This window comes from Gobio gobio (genome assembly GCF_949357685.1).
Source record: "Gobio gobio genome assembly, chromosome: 11".
In the NCBI taxonomy this organism is placed as follows: Eukaryota; Metazoa; Chordata; class Actinopteri; order Cypriniformes; family Gobionidae; genus Gobio; species Gobio gobio.
Genome location: NC_137104.1, coordinates 48,383,838 through 48,408,141, shown reverse-complemented (window position 1 = coordinate 48,408,141; position 24,304 = coordinate 48,383,838). Strand labels below are relative to the sequence as shown.

At 40.8% G+C, this 24,304-nt stretch overlaps 1 protein-coding gene across 2 annotated transcripts; it reads right to left on the bottom strand.

Moving 5' to 3' along the window:
* Positions 1–196: 196 nt before the first annotated feature.
* LOC307134424 (E3 ubiquitin-protein ligase TRIM39-like) lies at positions 197–22,411 on the bottom strand. Of its 2 annotated transcripts, XM_079830154.1 has the most exons (12): positions 22,268–22,411; positions 19,928–20,463; positions 19,725–19,814; positions 19,377–19,610; positions 19,146–19,284; positions 10,912–10,995; positions 10,021–10,592; positions 9,767–9,862; positions 4,043–4,276; positions 3,813–3,951; positions 2,116–2,151; positions 197–918 (listed from the first exon to the last, which is right to left on the bottom strand). In XM_079830154.1, the coding sequence occupies exons 2-12, from the start codon at positions 20,459–20,461 to the stop codon at positions 371–373; spliced, it is 2,706 nt and encodes a 901-aa protein (XP_079686280.1). In that variant the 5' UTR covers positions 20,462–20,463; positions 22,268–22,411; the 3' UTR covers positions 197–370. The 2 variants fall into 2 exon arrangements, with proteins under 2 accessions (XP_079686280.1, XP_079686281.1); XM_079830155.1 differs by lacking the exons at positions 19,146–19,284; positions 19,377–19,610; positions 19,725–19,814; positions 19,928–20,463; positions 22,268–22,411 and adding an exon at positions 11,400–11,517.
* Positions 22,412–24,304: the final 1,893 nt, after the last annotated feature.

The window sequence follows — 24,304 nt, the reverse complement described above, 5'->3', positions numbered from 1 at the left end:
AATGTAATCTTAACGTGTTAATAAGGCCACCTAGAGTGTGTGAATTTTATGTGTAAATATGTGTAAATCAAACTGATGACCCTGATGTATGGCTGTGAACCTGAAATGTAAGAATAACACTCAGAAATTTCTGTAACACATGGTGAGAGATCATGAAGGGTTAATATTGGACACAATAAAACACAAACAACAATTAATCTATTAAAAGTAATGTCTTTATTCAGATTCTGTGATCACTTTGATGTAAAGACAACAAATGATTCTCATCCTTTGAGTGAGAACACAACATTTTTTTATGTTTTTAAACATTAGTTATATGAAGCATTATCAAGTATTAATCAAGTATTTCATAATCGGGCTGTACATTGATTCATTTATTGTAATTGAAAGGTGTGATGATCAGAGGAGTGGAGTTTTTACCTTTATTGTTTAGATATGGGCTAAAATATGGATAGAGTTTCCCAGTGAAAGACTGAGCAGTGAAAGAGTAGATATGAGAGCTGGACTCCGCATCATAAAAGGAGACCAGACCCTCCTCATAATCCACAAACACACCGACCCACTGCGGCTTCACTCTCAAACACAGAGGGACTTCAGGATCATTACAGGCTTCATATTCATTCCCATTACGCAGAATCACAGCCCAATATCCATTACTGGGACTCGCTGTGATCGATCCCTTCCTGTTAATGGATTCTCTGGCCACTCCTAAATCCCAGTCAGTCTTTCCCTTCACCTGCACCTTAAAATAAAATCTCCCTGAGGAGAATCCCTCCTTTCCCAGTACACATACACTTCTATCAAATCTCTCTGGTTTGTCTGGGAGTTTCTGTCTAATGTCTCCACATCTCACTTGTTTTCCATCATCAGACAGGATGAGATTAGGATGAGCTGTATCAGGATCCAGAGTCACATCCACTGAGAAAACAGAGAATATCTATCACAACTTAATACAGACATTTTGTGATGATGTTACTATTTAATCAGTTGTTAATTAGGGGTGGCACAGTACATGAAAAAAAAACGAACTGTTCGGTTCGCTTGTCTCGGCTCGACGCATGCGCAATGTATCCTTGTGCCCGTATGTTACCTCAGACAGTGGGTGTCCTTTTCGCGCGAAATAAGAGGTGTGTGTGTGTGTGTGGACATACAGTAAAATAAAGTAAAAGTGGAGTGCTGCAGGTCACGTCACGTGTAGAAATGCAAGTGGGAGAGATAAGGAAGGCTGCCCGGAGTTGGAGGATGCGCTAGCGACGTACAGCAGGCAGGGCAGATGCAGTGCGTATGGAGATCTGGAGCCGCGCACACCCGATGTGCATTCACACACTGGCAGTGTTTGTCTCGCGCAGCTGAACCGCGGCTCGTGTATTGCAAATACAGACAAATATTGTCCATTCTGTCACATTTTCCGGTGTTCTCCTCCGACCCCTGTCTGTCTCCTGCTTTGATTTATGATGGGAAGCATATATCTGCTGCAAATGCGACCTGTTCCCCTCTGTCTCATACACACATGCATAACATGTTGTATATAAGTAGTTCACATGATAAATGTAACATTTAAAGTTAAGATATGCTTCTAGTTTTAATAATTTAAACATGCCTTTGAAGTTTGGGCAAAAACTTCTGGCAGTGTTGTGATTGTGAAACACACGGAACACTTCTTGGTGAAATTTGTTAATCAGGTCAGCTGAATTTAAGCCACAGTGCATTGTTCTGATCAAAATTGACATGATTAACATGAAAAATGTTACGCCAATGTGTCGGACTTGGTAGACAGCCAGTTAGGAAACAACTTCTCCATGATATAACAATTTTTAAATACTGCATCCTAAATTGTGGATGATTAAGCTATATATCATATGCTGAAGTAGATTTCTGGAGTGTTAACGATAAAAAAACAAAAACAAGAACCGTACAGAACCGAAAACCGTGACCCTAAAACCGTGATACGAATGGAACCGTGGGTTTTGTGAACCGTGCCACCCCTATTGTTAATCATACTGTAGGTCAGTGATGAAGCTGTGAGTGTATGAATGTAATCTAGTGTAGTGCAGACACACACACACACACACACACACACACACACACACACGCATGCACGCCCGCACACTGTACCTGCATACTGCTGCATCCTCTTCAGACCTGTAGAGACTAATGACAATAAAACATCATCAGATCTTTGACATGTTTATGTGTGGAATTCTAGACAAGCTTTAAGGTTATATTTAAAGATTTGTGTACAACATCATGTTTTATCTGATCAATGTGTGTGTTTTTAGCAATGCTCAGCTGTTGGAGCTTCAGGCCTGATATTTCACACACATCTCTCTTCTCATGAAGATCAAATCTGCCTCATGAATCATGTCTATTAATTTTATTTTCTGATTTTGTGGTGTTCGTGAAACATTTAATATTATTCTCTGTGAAATTGATTAACATACAACTGTTTATGGTTGTACAACTGTTTATACCAAATATATTGATGAAAGATGGGTTCCCACCCAATTGGGCGGTTTTGAATTTGATTGTGGGCTGGTTTGGGGTCAGTTCGGCGGTTTTCAAAAATCTAAATTGTATAGTCTAATTGCTTAATAAACAAAACTCAAGTGGGCATGTACTCCATAAAATAGTCATCCTGACACACACAGGCCCACGCAGAGTCAGCTGACGTAGGTGTTGACGTCGCCGATGAGCACGAACTTTCAGCCAATCAGCAATCAGCAGGCAGACGTGCTTATTCATGACTTTAGCCGATTTTTTAGCTCAATAACTCGTAACTGTATATTCCAGTGATATTTATGCCAGTGGCATAAATATACAGTAAGTTGTATCTACAGTAAAGACTGGGAGAGTGACTCAACTCTCAAACGTGAATTACACCTGTGACTTGAAGACTCTTTATAAATATAACCAAGACTCCTGTCCATCGTCCAAGCGTTATGAATCACTGAGTCGATTCAACGGTTTGAATCGCCAAATTTCAGCAGTTTGGCGGTTTGACACGGGATCCGAATCATCATTCGGCTCAGTGATTCATAACGCTTCGAAGCTTCATGATGCTTTGTTTTGAAATCGTCATCACTATGTAAGTCGCTATTTAGGGTTTTTTTGCGCACAAAAACTATTGTCGCCGATTCATAAAGTTATTTTAGAACCACTGTAGTGAGATGGACTTTGTAACGACGTCTTTAGTACCTTTTAAGGGTCTTGAGAGTGTAGAGTACCATTGAGCCAATGGAGGACTTTCAGAGGCATCAGATTTCAACTAAAATATCTTAATTTCCGTTCCAAAGATGAACGGAGGTCTGACGGGTGTCGAACGACATGAGAGTAAGTAATTAATGACAGAATTTTCATTTTTGGGTGAACTAACCCTTTAAACTTTCGTTTGGAGTTAAGTTATTTTTTAGAGGCAAATATACAAATATACTGACTTTTCGTAAAATACAGTGTTTATCGTATACGTTTTTGTTTGTTTGTTTTTTTCCCCTCTTATACTTTGGTTTACCTCAGTTAGGTTAACATTTGCTTTACGTTTTTAAACTTATTCTGTGGCAATAAACCCTTAAGCATTTGCATTAGCCTGCTGCCTCCATGTTATTTTCCTTTTATTGGTCACATCTATCACAGTTGCCCATGTCCTCTTTGCTCTGTGATGTTTTTTTTCTGTGTGAGAATATTGGATGCATGTCGTGAGAGCATGAGAACAATGTCAATTGTGTGAATCTCACACTAAATGCCTGAGAATTGTCAGTTCTGATAAAAAGATGATGAATATATGTATCTGTACAGTGTATTTGATATTGTCGTACCAGTTTGTGTGAGTTTCTCCTCTAGAGTGTCCTGCAGTTGAGTCAGAGCTCTCCTCAGAGTCTCCAGACTCTCATCAGTCTTCATACTGATCTCAGACCAGTTCCTGGTGTTTCTAGAGCTGCACAGGGATGAGTAAATCTACAGCAGGAGAGAGGAGAAATCCTTCAGCATGGGGAGTGTTATGGTGTCATATACTGCATTATCATTGATCAGAGAGATGTTGACTGACCTGTAGGAGGTGGAGGTGATCTTCAGTGTGTGAGAGCTGCTCCAGCTCAGTGTTTCTCATCTTTAGCTCAGTGATCTCCTGCTCCAGCTCTTCAATGAGCGCTTCCGCCTGTTTCTCTGCTGCCTTCTGCTGCTCCTCCATCATTTCCAGCAGTTCAGTCTGACATCTCTCAATGGAGCGGATGAGATCAGTGAAGAGCTCAACACGGGCTGCTTTCTCCTTCTCTGTGTCTCTCTGCTCAACCAGGACAATCAACTAATGATTAGTGGTGTTTTCTAAGACAAGAATCAGTGTTAATAATGTTACGTTTTTTAGAAAATTAAAGAGTTTTCAAAATAACTCCATCCTGCACTGAATGATTTCTCAAATCATGTGTCTTGTTGAGGAGAGATATCATCACAGGCTGTTACTTTAGATGATCAAAGTGAAAACTAATGAAAAAGCATGTTATCAAGATTGCGATAGCACTTTTATACAGCAATTCTCTAAACACAAATTTAATATGCAGTAACTTACGTTATAGGCACAATTGACAGTTAAAGGGTTAGTTCACCCAAAAATGAAAACTCTGTCATTAATTACTTACCCTCATGTCGTTCGACACCCGTAAGACCTCCGTTCATCTTCGGAACACAAATTAATATATTTTAGTAGAAATCTGATGGCTCTGAAAGGCCTCCATTGGCACAATGCATGGTTCACTCTCAAGACCCTTAAAAGGTACTAAAGACGTCGTTACAAAGTCCATCTCACTACAGTGGTTCTAAAATAACTTCATGAATCGGCGAGAATAGTTTTTGTGCGCAAAAAAAACCTAAATAACGACTTACATAGTGATGACAATTTCAAAACACGGCCTCATGAAGCTTTGAAGCGTTATGAATCAGTGAGCCGAATCAGCAGTTTGGATCTCCAAATTTCAGCAGTTTGGCGGTTTGACACGCGATCCGAATCATGATTAGGTTTGGACCAGCAGCTGAGTATGCTGGGGAGGATTTGGATACATTGTCTCTAGCAGCCTCAGATTCTTTAGTCGCTGATGAGCAGGATCGTTATACACCATTGGAGGAGGCTTCTGCTGTGCATGCTCAGTCTCAGCACTCTCATAGAAATGGGAGCTCTAACATTCAAGGTGCTGGTTCTTCAGTGGCATTTTCATTGCAAGACACAGTCAAGATGGCCCTTGTGACGTTGAATTTGGACCTACCTTCTCTGATACTGGGCATGCACTTAAGGCAATGGCTGAATCCCAGGAAAAGGGGCTAGGTAACATGCCTCCTGTAGAGCCGTGTATTCCTTCTCTGGTGGTATCTCCGGATGAGGCCTTTAAGCTGCAGTTATGCAGCCCCAACCCGGAATGCAGGCGTACTGATGATTTATTGGTTTGTGTATATAACGCTGTGTCAGGATTGACTCATGTGGGGAATTCAATGACTCATCTTTTACTGGCACTTCATTCGACCTGGTCTACAGAAACACCAGATAATACTGCAATGGAACTGCTTGACGCTTCTCTGCAGGCATTGGGATCAATTGCCTTTTTCAGTGGGAAGGCTCTTGGGCTTGTTACACAGGCTAGACAGCAAGTGTGGCTAGCTCAGTCCAAGCTTCCAGAGGTATGTCGCAACAATCTTCGTCAACTACCTCTAGTACCTGGTCAGGTCTTCGGCCCAGCTGCTCAAGAGGCTCTTGAGTGCAGGGCATGGGCTGCGGAATCCCGATCCCAGCTGTTGGGCGCAGTGTGAGTTACCCTGCACTGGCTGCACAGCGGTGGCCTGTTCGTCATTCCATTCATGGGCATGGGCATGACATGGGCAACCTTACAAGCCGCCGCAACAGGAATATCGGCCTGGGTTGTCTTCAAGAAGGGAACCACCCCGCTTCAGGCCCATCTTGGACCTTAGGCGCTTAAACAAGAGTCTCAAGCGTCTTCCTTTCCGCATGTTACGGATTGTAGATGTCCGTCGTGCAATTGAACCCGGAATGTGGTTCACCTTGGTGGACCTGAAGGACGCGTATTTTCATGTGCCATTCGCCCCGCACCACAGAAGGTTTCTTCAGTTCACTTTTCAGAGCAGGAAGTATCAGTTCAAAGTTCTTCCATTCAGCCTCTCTCTGTCTCCCCGGGTTTTCACATGTGTCATTCAGGTGGCACTGGAACCACTTCAACGAGAGGGCATGCTGATCCTTCCGTATCTGGACGATTGGGTGTTGTGCGCCAGATCACCTCAGCAAGCTGTCGACAACACACACAGTCTGTTATCTCATGACGCTGCTTTGGGTCTGGAAGTGAATTTTCAGAAAAGTTGTTTAACTACGAGTCAGTCAGTGTGCTTTCTGGGGATGCAACTGGATTCCAGGGCAATGAGAGCTACCCTCACGGAAGGAAGAAGGCAGAAGGCAGGTGTTGCGGACAACCTTAGCAAAGTTCCAGCTGCCATTTATCAGCTTTCTAAGACTAGCAGGCCTTCTCACAGCGGCGGCATCTGTCATTCAGCTGAGCCTGTTGCATCTTCGTCCGTTAGGCTAATAGCCAAACGTTTGTCACCGGTTCACAATCGATGCACACTGGTTCAAGTCACGACCAGTTGTTCTGCCTTTCTGAGACTTTGGAGGGGGGACAAATTTCTGCAAAGGGGAGTGCCGATTGGGTCGCCTCCAGCACGCAGGGAGGTGGTAACCACGGATGCCTCCCTCAGCGGGTGGGGAGGACTTTGGCAGCACCAAGGTGTACGGGGCAGGTGGACAGTTGAGGACTGTTCATATCAATCTTCTAGAGCTGTGGGCCGTATTTTTCACTCTGAGATATTTCAAGCTGGAACTTTCAGGCAGACACATTCTGGTGAAGACAGACAATACCACAGTGGTATTTTTAATCAATCACCAAGGGGGGCACCAGGTCCCTATCATGTCTCCGGTTGGCAAGAAGGCTTCTGTTGTGGGCAGACAAGCACTTTCTTTTAGTCAGAGCAACTCACATTCCGGGTTGCTACAACAGTGTGGCGGACTCACTCTCCCGTGCAGAACCAAGGCCGGGGGAATGGTGTCTGCTCAAGGAAGTTGGTCTGTCAATTTGGAGGAGTTACGGGATGGTTGCCATAGACCTTTTCGCCAGCAGAACAACGAGACATTGCCCAATATGGTTTTCAGCTCAGGAGGAGGAAGGTTCATTGGGCAAGGATGCTCTGGCCCACGAAAGGCCAGATGTTCTCCTCTATGCCTTTCCCCCAATTCCACTCCTTTGGTCCGTCCTGAGACGGGTGCAGGAGAGACATCACAGGCTCATTCTAGTGGCTCCTTGTTGACCAGTAATGCCTTGGTTCAGCCTCTTATCATGTCTAACTGGGCCACCTCAACCCCTGCCACCGCAGAAGAATCTGCTGTCACAGATGGAGGGGGCACTGTGGCATCTCTTTCCGGACAGGCTGAAGCTGTGCGTATGGCCCCTGGGGTTGAGAAGGTGCTCTCTCTCAGTGTTCACCGGGAGTAGAGAATAAGAATATGAGTGCTAGATAGGGGTATAACGATTCACCTATGCCACGGTTCGGTTCATGTCACGGTTTTGGAGCCATGGCTCGGTTCTGTTCTGTTTGCTGTGGAGTTATGGTTCATGGCGGGCACCAGCAATAATAACACTAGATTCACTTTTTACTTAATAATAACAACAACAATAATTTAACTTTATACATTGGCTTCACGTTTCCTTTAGAGCAGTTAGCATACCTGAGTAAACTCAAATGAAATAAATGTCTGCACTGCAGACTAGTCAGAAATAATCTACTCATTTTACCATTTACCATAATGTTTTTTTACAGTAGCCTAAGCCACCACACTAATTTAAAAATAAACAAAATAACATAAAGTGAAAATACATTTTTGTGGCATTTTGTGGTTATGGAAACAACAGCTAATGTTACCATGGCGAATACACAATACTTCATGAACTGTTAATGAAACATGAAAACTGCTCCTGATAAATATAATGCACATCATACCTGCATGCCTTCCCAGCTAACACATGTCAAACCATTTACGTGATTTATTGGTACTTGACTTTTATTTCATGAATTACAAATTGACATTTTAACATTGCACAATCGTAGTTTCTCTTGCACTTATAATATACTGCGTGATAGGGCGCGCGCCGTGTAACTAAAGTGTGTGCGCTACGAGTGCAGTATTACGGCTGACAGGAAAGGAAAGTGGTTTTCTGAGGTGAGATAGATTTTTTTATTTTGTAACAAGCTAAGAAAATGACGATGTTGCTGGGACTCCAAGGTAGCATTTTGCCTACCTGGCTAAATGGGGAAACTGGTTCTCTTTGCCCTTCCATGAAGCTTGAGAGATCACCCAAGTCACGTGACATGCATTTGGAAGACAAAAGAAAGTGTATACTTAGTAAATAATATTATTATAATAATATTTAGTAAATATACAGCTCTTAAAGTGTACTAATTACTATTTCATCTAATGTCAAGGAAGATTTTTTTTTTGTGGCATAAGGTGGGGGCGGGGCGCGTTCGATTCGACATGAGAGGATTGCGGTTCGAACCGTGGGTGGTGTATCGTGTGAAGCATTTTTTCGGTTCGGTTTGAATATCGTTACACTCCTATTGATTGTCCTATCAATGTGGTGTTGGACTTCCTGCAGTACTTATTGGATGCTGGACGTGCACCAGGCACGATAAAAGTGTTTGTGGCTGCCCTGTCAGCTTACCGGGATCCTATGGAACAGGGGTCAATTGGTGCAAATAGGCTAGTGGTGGCTTTTCTCAAGGGAGCCGTGCATCTTAAGCCACCAGTACGGGCAGTGTGTACCCAGGGGGAATTACATGTGGTGTTGGACAGTTTGTGTTCAGCACCCCATGAACCTATGGAACAGGCAGATAATAGAAGCCTTCTATGAAGACAGCATTTTTGTTAGCCATAACATCAGCCAGAAGGGTCAGTGAGTTACATGCTCTGTCAGTGAGTCCGCAGTGTCTCATATGGGGGCCAGAGGGCAATCAGGTTACACTTCAGCCCAAGGTATTGTCGCTTCAATTCACAAATCAACCTATTCGGCTGGCGGCGTTTATACAGGAAGACAAGGCGGCCTTATGTCCAGTCCATATGTTGAGGCAGTATGTGTTAAAGACCGCCTCATGGCGTACCACAGACCAGCTTTTTGTCTGCTTCGGGCCCGGAAGGAAAGGTGCATCTTTGTCGAAGCAAAGGCTTGCTCACTGGGTGGTGGACACTATTAGTGAGGCACATCATTCAGCAGGCCATAAATTGCCTGCATCTGTTAAGTGTCATTCGACTCAGGCAGTGGCCACTTCTTGGGCAGCACTTAATGGTGTGCCTCTTGCAGAAATATGTGCAGCGGCTACATGGGAATCACCTTGGACATTCACAAGGTTTTATAGACTTACTTTGGCTCCCACTACCTTTAGTTCGGCTGTATTGCCAGGGAACGCTTGAGCTTATATCCTCGTGACTTGGTTACATTCGTCTTCCACCATTCATAGAACCACGGTTACGTCAGTAACCAGCGTTATAGCTGTGGTGTGAATTCTGCTATTCTTTAATATTGAGAATGATTTTTAGAACTGTATCTTTATCGTTCCTTGGTGTGAACGGGCCTTGACAGTCTGACTGGAACAAACACAGACAAGAAGACTGATACAAACAGTGAAAAGTCCCCTGAACTGACTAATGTATGAAATATTTAAGAATATTTACTTTTCTGACTTCTGCTGAGTGTTTGACATCTTGAATCTTCTTAATTCTGTCCTGGATCATCTGCTGCACGTCTTTCTGTGTCTTCGTCAGTTGAGTCTATAGACACAGAACAACACACACACACATTTATCATCACAGAGATTTCTCAGATTCCTCAGTCTTCTGAGGAAACCTACACAATTATATTCATAGTAAGCTTTTATTTCACAGGATTAAATAAAATGTGTTTCCTCTTGATTTGTTTTAACTTCTACCTTCTTCACTTCACTCTCCTCTTCTACAGGAACAGTGTTGTGGTTCTTGTGGTCTGTTACACCACACATCGGACACACAAACGTCTGATCATCTCTACAGAACAGCTCCAGAGGTCTCTCATGTTTCTGACAGATATAGTCCTCCAGATTACTCACAGGATTGATCAGTTTGTGTTTCTTTAAACCTGCCACTCTCAAATGAGGCTCCAGGTGAGTTTCACAGTAAGAGCTCTGACACACCAGACACGACTTCAGGGCTTTCTGCTTTCTTTCCACACAGTAGTCACACAGAACTTCAGTTTTTTTCAGAACTTCAGGTTTTTTCTCAGGACTTTTCTTTTTATAGTGATCTACAACTTCTCTAAGTGTGGTATTAATCTTGACATCAGGTCTGTGCTTGAATGTTTCTTTACAATATGGACAGCTGCAGGTCAGGCTTTTGTCCCAGCACTTATTCAGACAGGTTCTGCAGAAGTTGTGTCCACATGGAGTCGTTACTGGATTAGTGAACACGTCCAGACATATAGAGCACTGAAGCTCCTCAGTCAGTGGACCGCTGGAGGAAGACATATCTGGATAGAGAAATTATGAGAATTAAAAGACCATTCAATAGTCAAAAGTCAAGTTTGAGAGAATGTGAAAATTGTGCAGAGCTTGAAAGACAACAGGTGTCTACTTTGAAGAAGCCAAAATATAAGATATTTTACATTTTTGCCCACTACATAATTCTCATAGGCCTCTTCGTTTGTGTTTTTTCATAGCTCTTATTACTGAAGTGTGGGAAAACTGCCATAATTAAGAATGAGCAGGTGTGCATTCTATTAAATAATGTTTTCCATAAGAGGAAAATAAAAGCCAGGCAGCAATAATTTTTTTCTGTTATTAACTTACCTAGAGGTGGAGTTATACTCTGTCTTCTGGTCTCTCTTCCTTTTGATGATCTTGATGCCGATTCTGCCATTGCCCTTTTTAAACCTTTTCAAGACAAATCACATCAAATTAAACTAGAGACTGCTGATTAGAAAAGTACTAATAATTTATTCTCTCCTCAAAATAAGGCTATGTTTTACGACTAAGTGTAATTTTCTTCTATGTAAAGTGACACAGGTCTGTCTGTCTGTCTGCAGGTAATTTACTTCCTCATTCTCTAGTTTTTATGTTGTGTGAAAAACACCAAACTGACAAAAATATGACAGTCAAACCACATATATAATACAATTCTGATATCAATTCAGTGCAGTAAACAACTAAGGTAATTGAGTATTTGACATGTTTAAACCTGGTTCTGTTCAACTTCCAGTTTGACATAAACCTGCTAAACCAGATCACTTCCATTAGAAACCTGTTCAGCTCAATCTCTCTTATATTTCTATCATTACCTGTGAGGATCAGAAGTGTCCACAAGACTCTTTGAACAGCTCGATAAATATTCTGTTGTTTGAAGAGGTTGATCATTTCAGGCGTCCATATTGTTTTTGATCAAGGTTCACTTTCTCTGAATCTCTCTCTAGTACAGTGATGTCAGAGCTCCTTCTGTAGTTACACATTTACATTTATCCCTGTATTTAGTGTGTTGGGTTCATGTGTGTCTTTTTCTATAAGGACTGATGTTTCTATCAGGTCATGAAGAAGAGATTTCAGCAGATTTACAAAAGTTTAATTGTTTAGCAACGTTTGTTAAGATTTTTCAGGACGAATGCTGCTCAATTTACAGATGTTTCATAAGACAACAAAAGCACAATGTCAACAGTTTATTGTTCAACAGTTCACATTCATAAAAAATTGTCTTTATTCAGATACTGTAATTATTTTGATATAAAAACAAGCAGTATTGTTGGCTATCAGATACAATGAGTTTAGATTTGAGATCAGAATGAATGGACACTATTGGTTGTGAGCACAGTGCAACCTGGAAGAAACAAGGAAGCTGCTTGGCCATTGAAACTGCACAATTCTGTTCAAGGACAGAAACTAGCAGGTATAATTACATTTGCTAGAGAACTGTTAAAGGGATAGTTCGCCCAAAAATGAAAATTCTGTCATAATTTCCTCACCCTCAAGTTGTTCCAAACCTAATGCATTTCTTTCTTCTGCTGAATACAAAGGAAGATATTTGTAAGAATATTTTTAACCAAGCAGATCTCGACAGCCATTGACTACCATAGTATTTTTCCCCCCAGTATGGTAGTCAACTGCTGCCTAGATCTGCTTGGTTAAAACATTCTTACAAATATCTTCGTTTGTGTTCAGCAGAATAAAGAAATCTATACAGGTTTGGAACAACTTGAGCGAGACCAAATGATGACAGAATTTTCATTTTTGGGTGAACTATCCATTTACTAATAGCTGTTAAAGCTGGGCTCAAGGTTTCAAACACTTCCTGAAAAAGACGAGTTGGAATGACATCAGACTCACAGCTGGAACATTTAGCCTTAGAAACCATATTAAAAGTAAAATGCTAAAATGCTAAAACTGACACTTTAAATCAACATTTAAAATAAAATAAAATCTAAAGCTTGACCAAAAATATTATTTGAGAATGGGAGTTACATTTTAAGACTTTTCTCACTTTTTGACAGTGAAGAAAACCCGGTGTAACCCCTAAATGAAGAGGCCCAGAGGGTAAAGTACTGTGACAGACAGGTTTGATGATCAGTGGAGTTGAGTTTTCACCTTCATCATTAAAGCCTGGGCTAAAATATGGATAGAGATTCCCAGTGAAAGACTGACCAGTGAAAGAGTAGATATGAGAGCTGGACTCCACATCATAAAAGGAGACCAGACCCTCCTCATAATCCACAAACACACCGACCCGCTGCGGCTTCACTCTCAGACACAAAGAGACAAGCGGATCAGCACAGGCTTCATATTCATTCCCATTCCTCAGCCGCACAGTCCAGTATCCATTAGTGGGTCTCCGTGTGATCTTTCCCTTCCTGTTAATGGATTCTCTGGCCACTCCTAAACCCCATTTAGTCTTTCTCTTCACCCTCACCTCAAAATAAAATTTCCCTGAGAAGAATCCCTCCTTTCCCAGGACATTTGGACATCTATCAAATCTCTCTGGTTTGTCTGAGAGTTTCTGTCTTCTGTCTCCATGTCTCACTTGTTTACCATTATCAGACAGAATGAGTTCAGGATGAGCTGTATCAGGATCCAGAGTCACAGCCACTGAAAAAAATTGAGAATATGACTCACAACTTGATCACAATACAGATATTTAGGATGTTTAGGATTTAGGATATTTGTATTATTTAAAGGGGTTATATGATGCTATTTTCATAGATCATTATTTTGTGTATTGGGTGGAATAGAATATGTTAACCTTCAAAAAATATATATAATTTTTTCACATACTGTACATTATTGTAGCTCCTCTATGCCCAGTCTTTCTAAAACACATCGATTTCTACAAATCCCCTCCTTTTGAAAGCATAGTGTGCTCCGATTTGCCAGCTGACCCATTGCGTTGTGTTTGGCAAACACCTCAATCTTGTTTCAGAAATGTAACGGCCTATAATCTTGAGCTTCAGCTTTCCAAAGCAATAATATCTTCAGTTTTACCATATCGGTTTGAGCCCGAGTTGGATTCTAAAAATGCAGATGATTAAGCCGATTGATCGGAACTAGGGATGTCAATTTATACAAATTACCATGATCAATCGTCGTTTAAATGAACAATCAATGAACAATCAATGAATACTCTAGCAAACCACAAGCTGTGGAGCTTCCGGCTGAGCACGCTGATCTTTCTCATGGGGGACCAGTCGTTTCATTCAGGGCTCCGCTGGACAATAAGATGTCGATTTCTGCATCAGAGGCTGCGTTGCCCCGGAGAGTAGGGTTGTCCAAGCCTGACCCAGAGCTGACGGCTATGCTTTTCCGGGCTGCCAAGAGAGTTGGGCTTGAGCGGAGGCCTCCACTGTGTCCCGAATCCTCAAGGCTGGATGATTGGTTTCTCTGGGTACCCGGACCCTTTCTTTCCAGAAGTGTATGAAGAGGTCACCAGATCGTGGACGGCACCTTTTTTGTCTGGCAGAAACTGGTCTGGTTCTTCTTCCCCCTCACTAGCCTCGGCGGTGGGGCGTCCAAGGGATGCGTAGATATCCCTCCAGTGGAGCATGTGCTTGCGGAGCAATTGTGTCCAAAGTGCACTGCCACCTGGAGGGGTAATCTGCGTCTCCCATCCAAGGCCTGCAAGTTCTCACAGGAAAGGATTACAGAGCCGCTGGACAGGCCGCCTCCACCCTACACACCATGGCTCTCCTGCAGGTCAACCAGGCCAAGGAGTTGCACAAGGGTAGTGCTGACCCAGGGCTTATGCAGGAGCTGTGCACAGCGATGGACCTCACCCAATGAGGGACAAAAGTCACTGCGCGCTCCCTGGGTCAGACAATGTCCACACTAGTGGTCCAAGAACTCAATCTCTGACTGAACCTGGCAGATATGTGGGGGGCCGACTTCAGTTCTTTGACTCCCCTATCTCCCAGGCTGGCCTCTTCAGCAACGTGGTTGAGAACTTCGGCCAGCAGTTCTCAACTGTACAGAAGCAGACGGAGGTGATCAGACACATTCTGCCCCAGCAGCCAGCTGCTGCTTTCACTCCGCCAGTTGCAGCAGCCCCACCTGCTCATCGCCCACTCAGCCTCAGCAGCAGCCTCCACCCAGGCCACAGCATGGAGCCGGTCGTAGGCAGGCCGACAAGCCCATCCAGGCCCCTATCAAACCAGAAAGTAAGCATAAAAGCAAGCAGCCCTGAGATAAGAGACCCAGAGATGGAGGGAACAGCTCTTCAGGAGAAGACGAGATCACTCCCTCCCCCGGAAGAGGGCCGGGTGGAGAATCTTATGTTCAGTTTTATATCTGATCCGCTGCTGGACCCACAGTCAGCGGTACCCAAATTCTCAGGAAAAGAGCAGTTTCCTCTATCTCTGGGTCCCAAGAGGGCTTTTTTGGCAGTGTGTGGTTTATGCCTTGCCACCCTCAGCCCCCTCTTCTGTCGCCAACTGGCAGCAGAGTCCACTTCAAAGAAGTGCACCTCACATCGCAATGAAGGCTTCTCACGCATCATCTGCCCAACCGTGAAAGTTGCCTCACAGAGGAACGTGTTCAGTCAGTGTTGAACTGCTTGAATTAATTCAAAGGCAGGATGACAGCCCCACTGAAACTTTTTCAGAGGCACCTGGGGCATATGGCATCCACAGTAACATACCTCAGATTACTTTATACGAGGCCGCTTCAGCACTGCCTTCACGGCTGAGTCCCGAGATGGGCATGGCAACGCAGCACGCTGCGAGTGGCAATCACCCCGGTCTGTCGACAAACCTTCAGTCTGTGGTCGGACCCTGTGTTTCTACGGGCAGGACTTCCCCTCTCAACAGATGCCGCAGTTTCGGGTATTTGGACAGGTCTGCATTGGCACATCAACTGCCTCTAGTTGCTAGCAGAGCATCTTGCGCTGGCCCACCATCTCCTCCTATGGAGTCAGAAGCATCTGAGGTTGCTTCATGACATTCACATTCCGGGCCTTTTCAATCATACAGCCGCATTTAGCAAGTCTGTTGAAAAATGGTTGAAAAACATCTATTGTAGTTTGAAATTGGCCACTGATTGGTAAACGCCCATTTTGGTTTGGCATGTGTACTTTTCAGTAGCCTAATTGATGCTTCTTTATTAGAGAGAAAAAACAGGTGCATCCTATGCAGTCTTGTGTGTTGAACCACCTGACAATACATGACTTCTCTTGTACAATTTCAAACAATGCTCCATCCACCTTATTATTTCTCTGTTCCTTTATATTGCGCGCTTGTTATTTCCATTTGATTTGTATTTTTACTGACTGTAATTCATTTTTAAAAAATGCATCTTGCTTTAATAATGTTTATTGGGAAATTCCTGAATAAAGTTCTAACATCATTTTAACAGATTTTTTGAAGTGCAAGAGACATGAACATGAGCTGGAATGTCACTCTGCACATAGCCCATGTCTTCATCCATCAGTGATTGCTGAGCACATTGCTCCTTTAGTAGGAGTGAAGGGAGATGAAGATGGACAATTAAAAAAAATGAGAAGCACCCTCCTGATAATGCTGACATTGATTATACATTGAGTTATTGTCGACAGCATAATCACCTGACCTTTGCTTTATCTCCAGCTCCCTTAATTACTAATCAGGTAATTATTCATATTCCTGAATCACTATTAAATGTAGGGAATATAACTGATCTCCGTTCAGTTTAAACTTGTTTCCACTGAAACACAAATTATAAAAAACGTCTTGCGTTTATTGAGAAAGTGACTGACATGGCTATTTTGTGATATTTAAAGATATTAAGATCTACATAAGGTGAAGCTGCAGCTTTAAAGGGATAGTTCACTCCAAAATGAAAATTGTCATCATTTACTCACCCTCAAGTTGTTCCAAACCTGTATGAGTGTCTTTCTTCTGCTGAAAGAAGATATTTTAATGAATGTTGGTAACCATAGTATTTTTTCCTACTATAGAAATCAATGGCTACCATAAACTGTCTGGCTACCAATATTCATTAATATATCTTCTTTCAGCAGAAGACAGACACACTTACAGGTTTGGAACAATTTGAGGGTGAGTAAATGATGACATAATTTCAGGGTAAACTATCCCTTTAAATAATTTTTTGGTTGAAAAAAATAAGCTCTTTTATTCTTCAAGATTAACTTGAACGCTATGTAGTTTCACAGAAAATGAACTGAGGCCTAGTCCACACATACACAGGTATTTTTATAACTGGAGTTTTTTTAAAAATCGCGTCCACACAAGCACGGTTTTAAAAAAATCTCTGTCCACATGAAAACGCAAAACCAGATTTTTTTGAAAACGCAAAACCAGAAACCTGCCTGATTTCCACATGGGTCCCATCCACGGCACCGATGCACTGAGGGATGCCATGGGTTCAGTGAAACCCTTCTACAAGTTCCTTTACTGGACTCTTGCCTTACTACTATTTTGTATTATTGAATCATGGCGCCTCAGTTCTGCAATACAATACGATAACTGCGCATGTACATGTGATAAGCGCTGTTAGCAGAGTTATTAAAAGCTACGAACGCCATTGCATAGAATTGACTCATGTAGCTAAATAAAAGAGATAACTGCGCACAATCTGACGTCAAACAAAGGAGAGAACGGCGCACATTTCGACTTAACAAGCCGAAATCTCCGGTTTCACCGTCCACACGACAACGCTGTAACCGGAGTTTCTAAAAATCTTCACCCTGGCCGGAGTTTTCAAAAAAGTCCAGTTTCAGTAACCGGATACTGCATTTGCGTGTGGACGAACAGCCAAACCGCGTAGAAAAAGCTGCGGTTTTGAAAATTGTTTGGACAGGGCCTAAGATTTATGTAATGGTCTATGGCAGGGTTATTCAAATCTTGCCCTGGAGGGCCAATGCGCTGCAGAGTTGAGCTCCAACCCTGATCAAACTCACCTACCTGTGATTTTCTAATGAACCTGAAGACATTGATTAGCATGTTCAGGTGTGTTTTGATTCATTGATTCAACAATATTACCATTGATTATTTTTGTTAATTTCGATATTGAATCAACCTCAGTGATGTAGAATCCATCATAATATAACATTGGTTCAACAATATTATGAAATATATATTTTTTTATCATTTCAGTGTTGATTCAACATCAGTGATGTAGAATCCATCATAATGTAACATTGATTCAACAATATTACCATTGATTATTTTTGTTAAAGCCACACTTTGTAACTTTTTTAGTTTATTCTTAGCTAAAAACACTTAGTTCTTTCAAAAATATATGTTCTCATTAATGTATATTTACTTCTTTCAAGTAATAAAGTATTCTCTTCAGTTTATAATATGGCATTGAAAATACATACGGTAATGAGTTCGAATGCAGGTCGCCATGTTGCCCCTCCATCTTGAAAGTACATCAGCCAAAGAGGGACATACCCGTGAATTCAAGCTTCGCCTTTCGTGTTTTAACACTCGATGGCACCGTGTCGAATGTGGACGAGGTCGAACTGGAAGCCATATTAATCTTGGACTAAATCGGCCACCGTAGGAGTTAAAACGAAATCGGAATTGAGAGGAAGAGAAACTAATATTCACTGGATGGTCATATACCTTTTCACCGCTAGATGGGGGAAAATGTATTACATAAATAAATATATTGACCACAGTTAATGAAAATGTGAGTTTTCTATCTGTAGTTTCTCATCTAAATGTGTTCACAGATGTACTAAAGCCTCATGGTGTTGTTACAGTAATGAAGCTTCTAGTACAAGATTACTTTAGAGCTGAATATGAACTGCTCTCTTGAATAAGAACTGTGAGCTGATGATAATGAGACGCAAACACATGATCACATACTTCTCTCATTTCTGCTTAAACCAGACTCATTCTTTATTACTGATATTAAAAGATGAAAAATATAGTTGTAATCAAAATTATTCAAACCCCATTGCAAATCATGTTTATTGGCAAAATGTACAGACTTTCAGCTGTTTGCAGTGAACAGATCAAACAAAAGTAATTGAACTAGCTCAACACAACACGTTTCAAGTGGTTTCCCCAAATTTAACTGAAAATGCAACTTTTAATGATTTGTGCAGTCTCAAAATCATTCAACCCCTTCATGGCAAGCATCTTTAGTACTTATAGTAGAACACAATTTTGCTGTTATGATCTATATCTTCTCTTAACTTTTTGGACTATTCTTTTGACTTAGACATATTTCTATCATGTAGTCAAATGTGACGCTCAACAAACCTAGCCAGTTGAGATATTACATCATTTTCTAGCTCAAGCGCACCTGGTGCAACTAATGAAGCCCTTGATTAGTTGCATTAGGCGTGCTTGAGCAACACCTATTTTGCAGAGGGATTCTATTCAGGTGGTTGAATAATTTTGAGACTGCAGTCATTAAGAGTCGCATTTTCTGTTGAATTTGGGGAACCCACTTGAAAATTTGTTGTGTTAAGCTATTTCAAGTACTTTTGTTTGAATTGTTCATTGCAAACAGCTGAAAGTATATACATTTTGCCAATAAACCTGATTTGCAATCATTTTGATTACAACTGTATCTGTACGGTGTATTCGATATTGTCGTACCAGTTTGTGTGAGTTTCACCTCTAGAGTGTCCTGCAGTTGAGTCAGAGCTCTCCTCAGATTCTCCAGACTCTCTTCAGTCTTCATACTGATCTCAGGCCAGTTCCTGGTGTTTCTAAAGTTGCACAGGGATGAGTAAATCTACAGCAGGAGAGAGGAGAAATCCTTCAGCATGGAGAGTGTTTTTGGTGTCATATACTGCATTATCATTGATCAGAGAGATGTTGACTGACCTGTAGGAGGTGGAGGTGATCTTCAGTGTGTGAGAGCTGCTCCAGCTCAGTGTTTCTCATCTTTAGCTCAGTGATCTCCTGCTCCAGCTCTTCAATGAGCTCTTCCTCCTGTTTCTCTGCTGCTTTCTGCTGCTCCTCCATCATCTCCAGCATTTCAGTCTGACATCTCTCAATGGAGCGGATGAGATCAGTGAAGAGCTCAACACGGGTTGCTTTCTCCTCCTCTGTCTTTCTCTGCCCAACCAGATCAATCAACTAATTATTAGTGGTGTTTTCTGCATGCTGCACAGTTCATGTTACAGACATTAATTATAACTGAATGTATGTGTCCATTAAGCAACCACTGACTTTTCTGAGGTCTGATGAGTTTTCGACGTCTTGAATTTTTTTGACTCTGTCCTGGATCATCTGCTGCACATCTTGGATAATCCACTGAGTCTATAAAACGAGTTTATAGAAAATTTGATTGATGGAAAAACATGAGGGTGATTAAATAATGACAATATTTTAATTAATAGGTTAAACGTTTTAATGTTGAACTTAGTACTCACTTCTTCTATAGGAACAGTGTTGTGGTTCTGGTGATCTTTCACAGTACACATCAGACACACACATGTCTGATCATCTCTACAGAACAGCTCCAGAGGTCTCTCATGTTTCTGACAGATATAGTCCTCCAGATTACTCACAGGATTGATCAGTTTGTGTTTCTTTAAACCTGCCACTCTCAAATGGCGCTCAAGATGAGTTTCACAGTAAGAGCTCTGACACACCAGACACGACTTCAGGGCTTTCTGCTTTCTTTCCTCACAGACGTCACACACAACTTCAGGTTTTTTCTCAGGACTTTTCTTTTTATAGTGATCTACAACTTCTCTGAGTGTGGTATTAATCTTGAGATCAGGTCTGAGCTTGAATATTTCTTTACAATATGGACAGCTGCAGGTCTGGCTGTTGTCCCAGCACTTATTCAGACAGGTCTTGCAGAAGTTGTGTCCACATGGAGTGCTGACTGGATCAGTGAACACATCCAGACATATAGAGCACTGAAGCTCCTCAGTCAGTGGACCGCTGGAGGAAGACATCCCTGAAAAGAAATTAAATTAAATTAAATGAGACATTTATATAGCACTTTACCCATACTGTACACCTAGAGCGCTTTACAATCATATCAGGGGTCTCTCCTCAACCGCCACCAGTGTGCAGCATCCACTTGGATGTTGGACAGCAGCCACAGAACAACGCCGCCAATGCGCTGACCACACACAAGCTATAGGCTATATTTGGTTGACCACACACAAGCTATATTTGCTGTGAGACATGCTTTTAGGCGCTGTGCACGCTCTCACTCTGCCCAGGTAAATCTCACGCCAAATTGGCAACCCTGCTTTTGATATGAAAGTCTAAGCTTTAAAAAAAAATGTATACTTAATGTGTCATAACAGTTAAAGCCAGAGCCATTGAAAAACAGAGTTGCGACATCATCTCGCGGCACGGCCGTCACGTAGTTCATGGAGCTCTCAATAGTTCCAAACAAACCAGCACTGTCAACACATTTGAATGGTTTAAGCAGGATAGACGAAAGCTTCTCTATACAGGTATTTGCAGCCGCATTGATTATGCGTCAACCACATTTACAGTATCATTTTATTATGGACAGTGATGGAGACGCAACATTGTTAACATTAATGTTAATGTTTTTCTTGAATTTGGCCCTCAGGTATTCCTTACTAATTGGTCACACTCATACTCATTGGTGGTCAAATGTGACCACACACCTTAACTAGTTTTCAATTAAATACATGTTCTATATTTTAGTTTAATAAAATGTATTGAATATTTTGATGATAATCTACAATTTGTGCAATAATTATGGTCCATTAATGACCACTTAAAATATTTTTTTTTATTATTTATTACAGTTTAAGGTTAAAATAGAGAATTCCAATGCAAAGAGGCAAATTAGAGTCATTTTGTGGCTGGAAAAATTCAAATTTTCATGCCTGTATGACTCTTTAATAAATATACATGTATAGTATAGTTGCTCAAAAAAGTATTGCAGATCATAACTGCTTAATTAGCTTTAGGTTTTGCATTTGAATAAATATTTAGACATCTAGATCAACCACTAGATTTTTTTTTATGTGAAATTTTAAAACATTAAAGGGTTAGTTCACCCAAAAATGAAAATTCTGTCATTAATTACTCACCCTCATGTCGTTCGACACCCGTAAGACCTCCGTTCATATTCGGAACACAAATGAAGATATTTTAGTTGAAAGCTGATGGCTGAGAAAGGCTTCAGACAGGCCTCCATTGGCATTCAGTACATTTACACTCCCAAGACCCATAAAAGGCACTTAAAACGTTGTTACAAAGTCCATCTCACCACAGTGACTCTACAATAATTTTACGATGCGACGACAATAGTTTTTGTGCGCAAAAAAAAATCAAAATAACACCTTTATCAAACTTGTTATTGTCTTCCGTGTGCGCCTCCACGACGCATGCGCGAGAATTGATACTGAATCAAGAACAATGATATTCGATATTTGTGCCAATTTTTTTAAATCTTGTTTAATATAAATGTGATTTTTAGCTGCAGTTTAGCAGGTTTGTGTTCAGTCTGTCTGCAGCTCATTTACTTCCTGTTTCTTTAGTATTTATGTTGTGTGACAAAATGCCAGAAACACCAAAGCAAAATTTGCTTTAAGACCAATCAAACGACATAATTTGAATACTGAATTCTGAAACCATTTCAGTGCAGCAAACAACTAGGCCTTAAGTATTTGAGTATTTGACATGTTTAAACCTGGTTGTGTTCTGGCACAACCAGATCACTTCCATTAGAAACCTGTTCAGCTCAATCTCTCTTATATTTCTATCATTACCTGTGAGAATCAGATGTGTCCACAAGACTCTTTGAACGGCTCAATAAATATTCTGTTGTTTGAAGAGGTTGATCATTTCAGGCGTCCGTATTGTTGCTGTTCAAGTTAGTTTCACTTTCTCTGAATCTCTCTCTGAATTACAGTGATGTTGTGCGTTCAAGTCATGTCGTAAAGAGCGTTTTTTTTTTTTTTTTTTTTTTTTTTACAATTTTCTTCTTTTACCGTGTCCCTGAAGTATGTATTTCTCGACTTCCAAAAAAAACACAATTCCATTGAGACCATTTTCAGGAAATGACTATTTATTTTTCCTGCTGGAATTCAACTGTAAACTTAAATAAGCTTCAACTCTCACTCCTACCTTTTTTTTTAGTTTTTGAAATGATCCTGCTCTTAAAGTTCCACCCTGTTAGGCTATGTTATGAAGAATGTTAATGTTAGGAAGTTTGTCCGGTCAAAAAAATGTAAAAACATATCTGACCTAGTTATAAAAGTTCTGTTTATCTGTAGAAGGTTAGCTAGCTAAATGTTGGTCACTCAAAGAACTGCAGCTAACTTAGTTTAAAATATTCTATAGAATAAATTGTATTTAGTGTATATTGCAAATTCTATATAAATATAAATATTATATACAAAACAATATTATAGGTGCAGTTCAACATATTAGCCTACTAATGGCAATATGCAGGACAACGACGGAAAGCTCATCCAATTATGGTGTTCCACCCTGTTATACTCGGTTCCACCCTGTTAGACGAGTCATTTTTAAATAATAATTTGACAGCAACGTTAACCTTTGATCGGTCCTTGGGGTCCAGCTGACCCCACTGGACTTTTCCTTTATTTTTAAAAAGTGTTCCCTTCATCTCAGGGGCATGAGACTATGTGACTTTTCCTAAATCTAAATACGCACAAAAAAATCTGGGCTTGATTTGGTTGTTCTAAATGTGTGTAAAACAAATTACCATTAAGTCCCTCTGGGTCAGATTGACCCTACATTGAAAATGAATGGGAAAATGTAAAAACGCACACACAAACACACACACGTGTGTGACTGCAACAGAGACCATTTTTATAGAAACTGGCAAATAAAATCAACAAAACTTACATCAATCTGAACTTTTTTCATACATACTGTAAATGAAGGACTAGAGCATGTCCCTTCCAGTCACCGTAATAAACCTTCTTTGATTTATTGGAAAGTTTTATCTATAAATATACAAAATGTAAACCCCACTTTAACATCTAAACAAGAATTGAATTTGTATTTAAATACAATCTCAATGTCTGTTAATAAGAAAGCTACAAAACATCTAGAATTTGTGCCATATTTAATATTCATTTTGTGAGTGGTGCTTGCCGTACAAAACTACACACTGCCTCGAGTCAAAAAAGCTCACCCCCATTATCTGTGATATTCGGAGAGCAAGATGCTAACGCAATTAACATGTTTTAACAAGATGCTAACACAATTCATTTTGTTATTTAACAGGCACAATGGACAGTCGATGACTGCCCCCGAATTAGCTACAGAGCTCAATTTCATCTGCAGTCCCTGGGCAGGAGAATATATACACATAACTAAAAATATCCATCAATAAAACATGCATTTACATTTAAATAGAATTATAATAGAATCAAATAACACAATACAAAACATCCCCTAATAAATTCTACAAAACCACCCTATAATGATTATTACATCTAGAATAAAAGAAAAAAAGAAAATAAATAAAGTTTAGAACTCCCCAAATCATATAACCTTTACATAGACACAAATATATTCAATGGTCACAAGCTTGACTCATCTTTAACCATATGTTCAAGTGTAGCTTAAATTAAATTAAAAGGACACTGTCTAATGTTGATTGGTAAATTATTCCAGTTAATAACAGCTCTCACAGAAAAAGCTGAACGTCCAAACTTGGTAACTCTGAAATACGCTTCACAATCACCTCTTACCGAAGATCCTGCTCGTCTTCTATTCTCAGCACACAATGAGACAAATTATTTATAAGGTGAGGGTGCAAGATTATTTAC

Coding starts and splice junctions, on each gene's coding strand:
- LOC307134424 (XM_079830154.1), bottom strand. CDS start 20,461: ATGTCTTCCTCCAGCGGTCCACTGACTGAGGAGCTTCAGTGCTCTATA. Junction 19,815..19,927: donor ACACTGTTCCTATAGAAGAA/GTGAGTACTAAG, acceptor CTCGTTTTATAG/ACTCAGTGGATTATCCAAGA. Junction 19,285..19,376: donor ATCACCTCCACCTCCTACAG/GTCAGTCAACAT, acceptor CTCCTGCTGTAG/ATTTACTCATCCCTGTGCAA.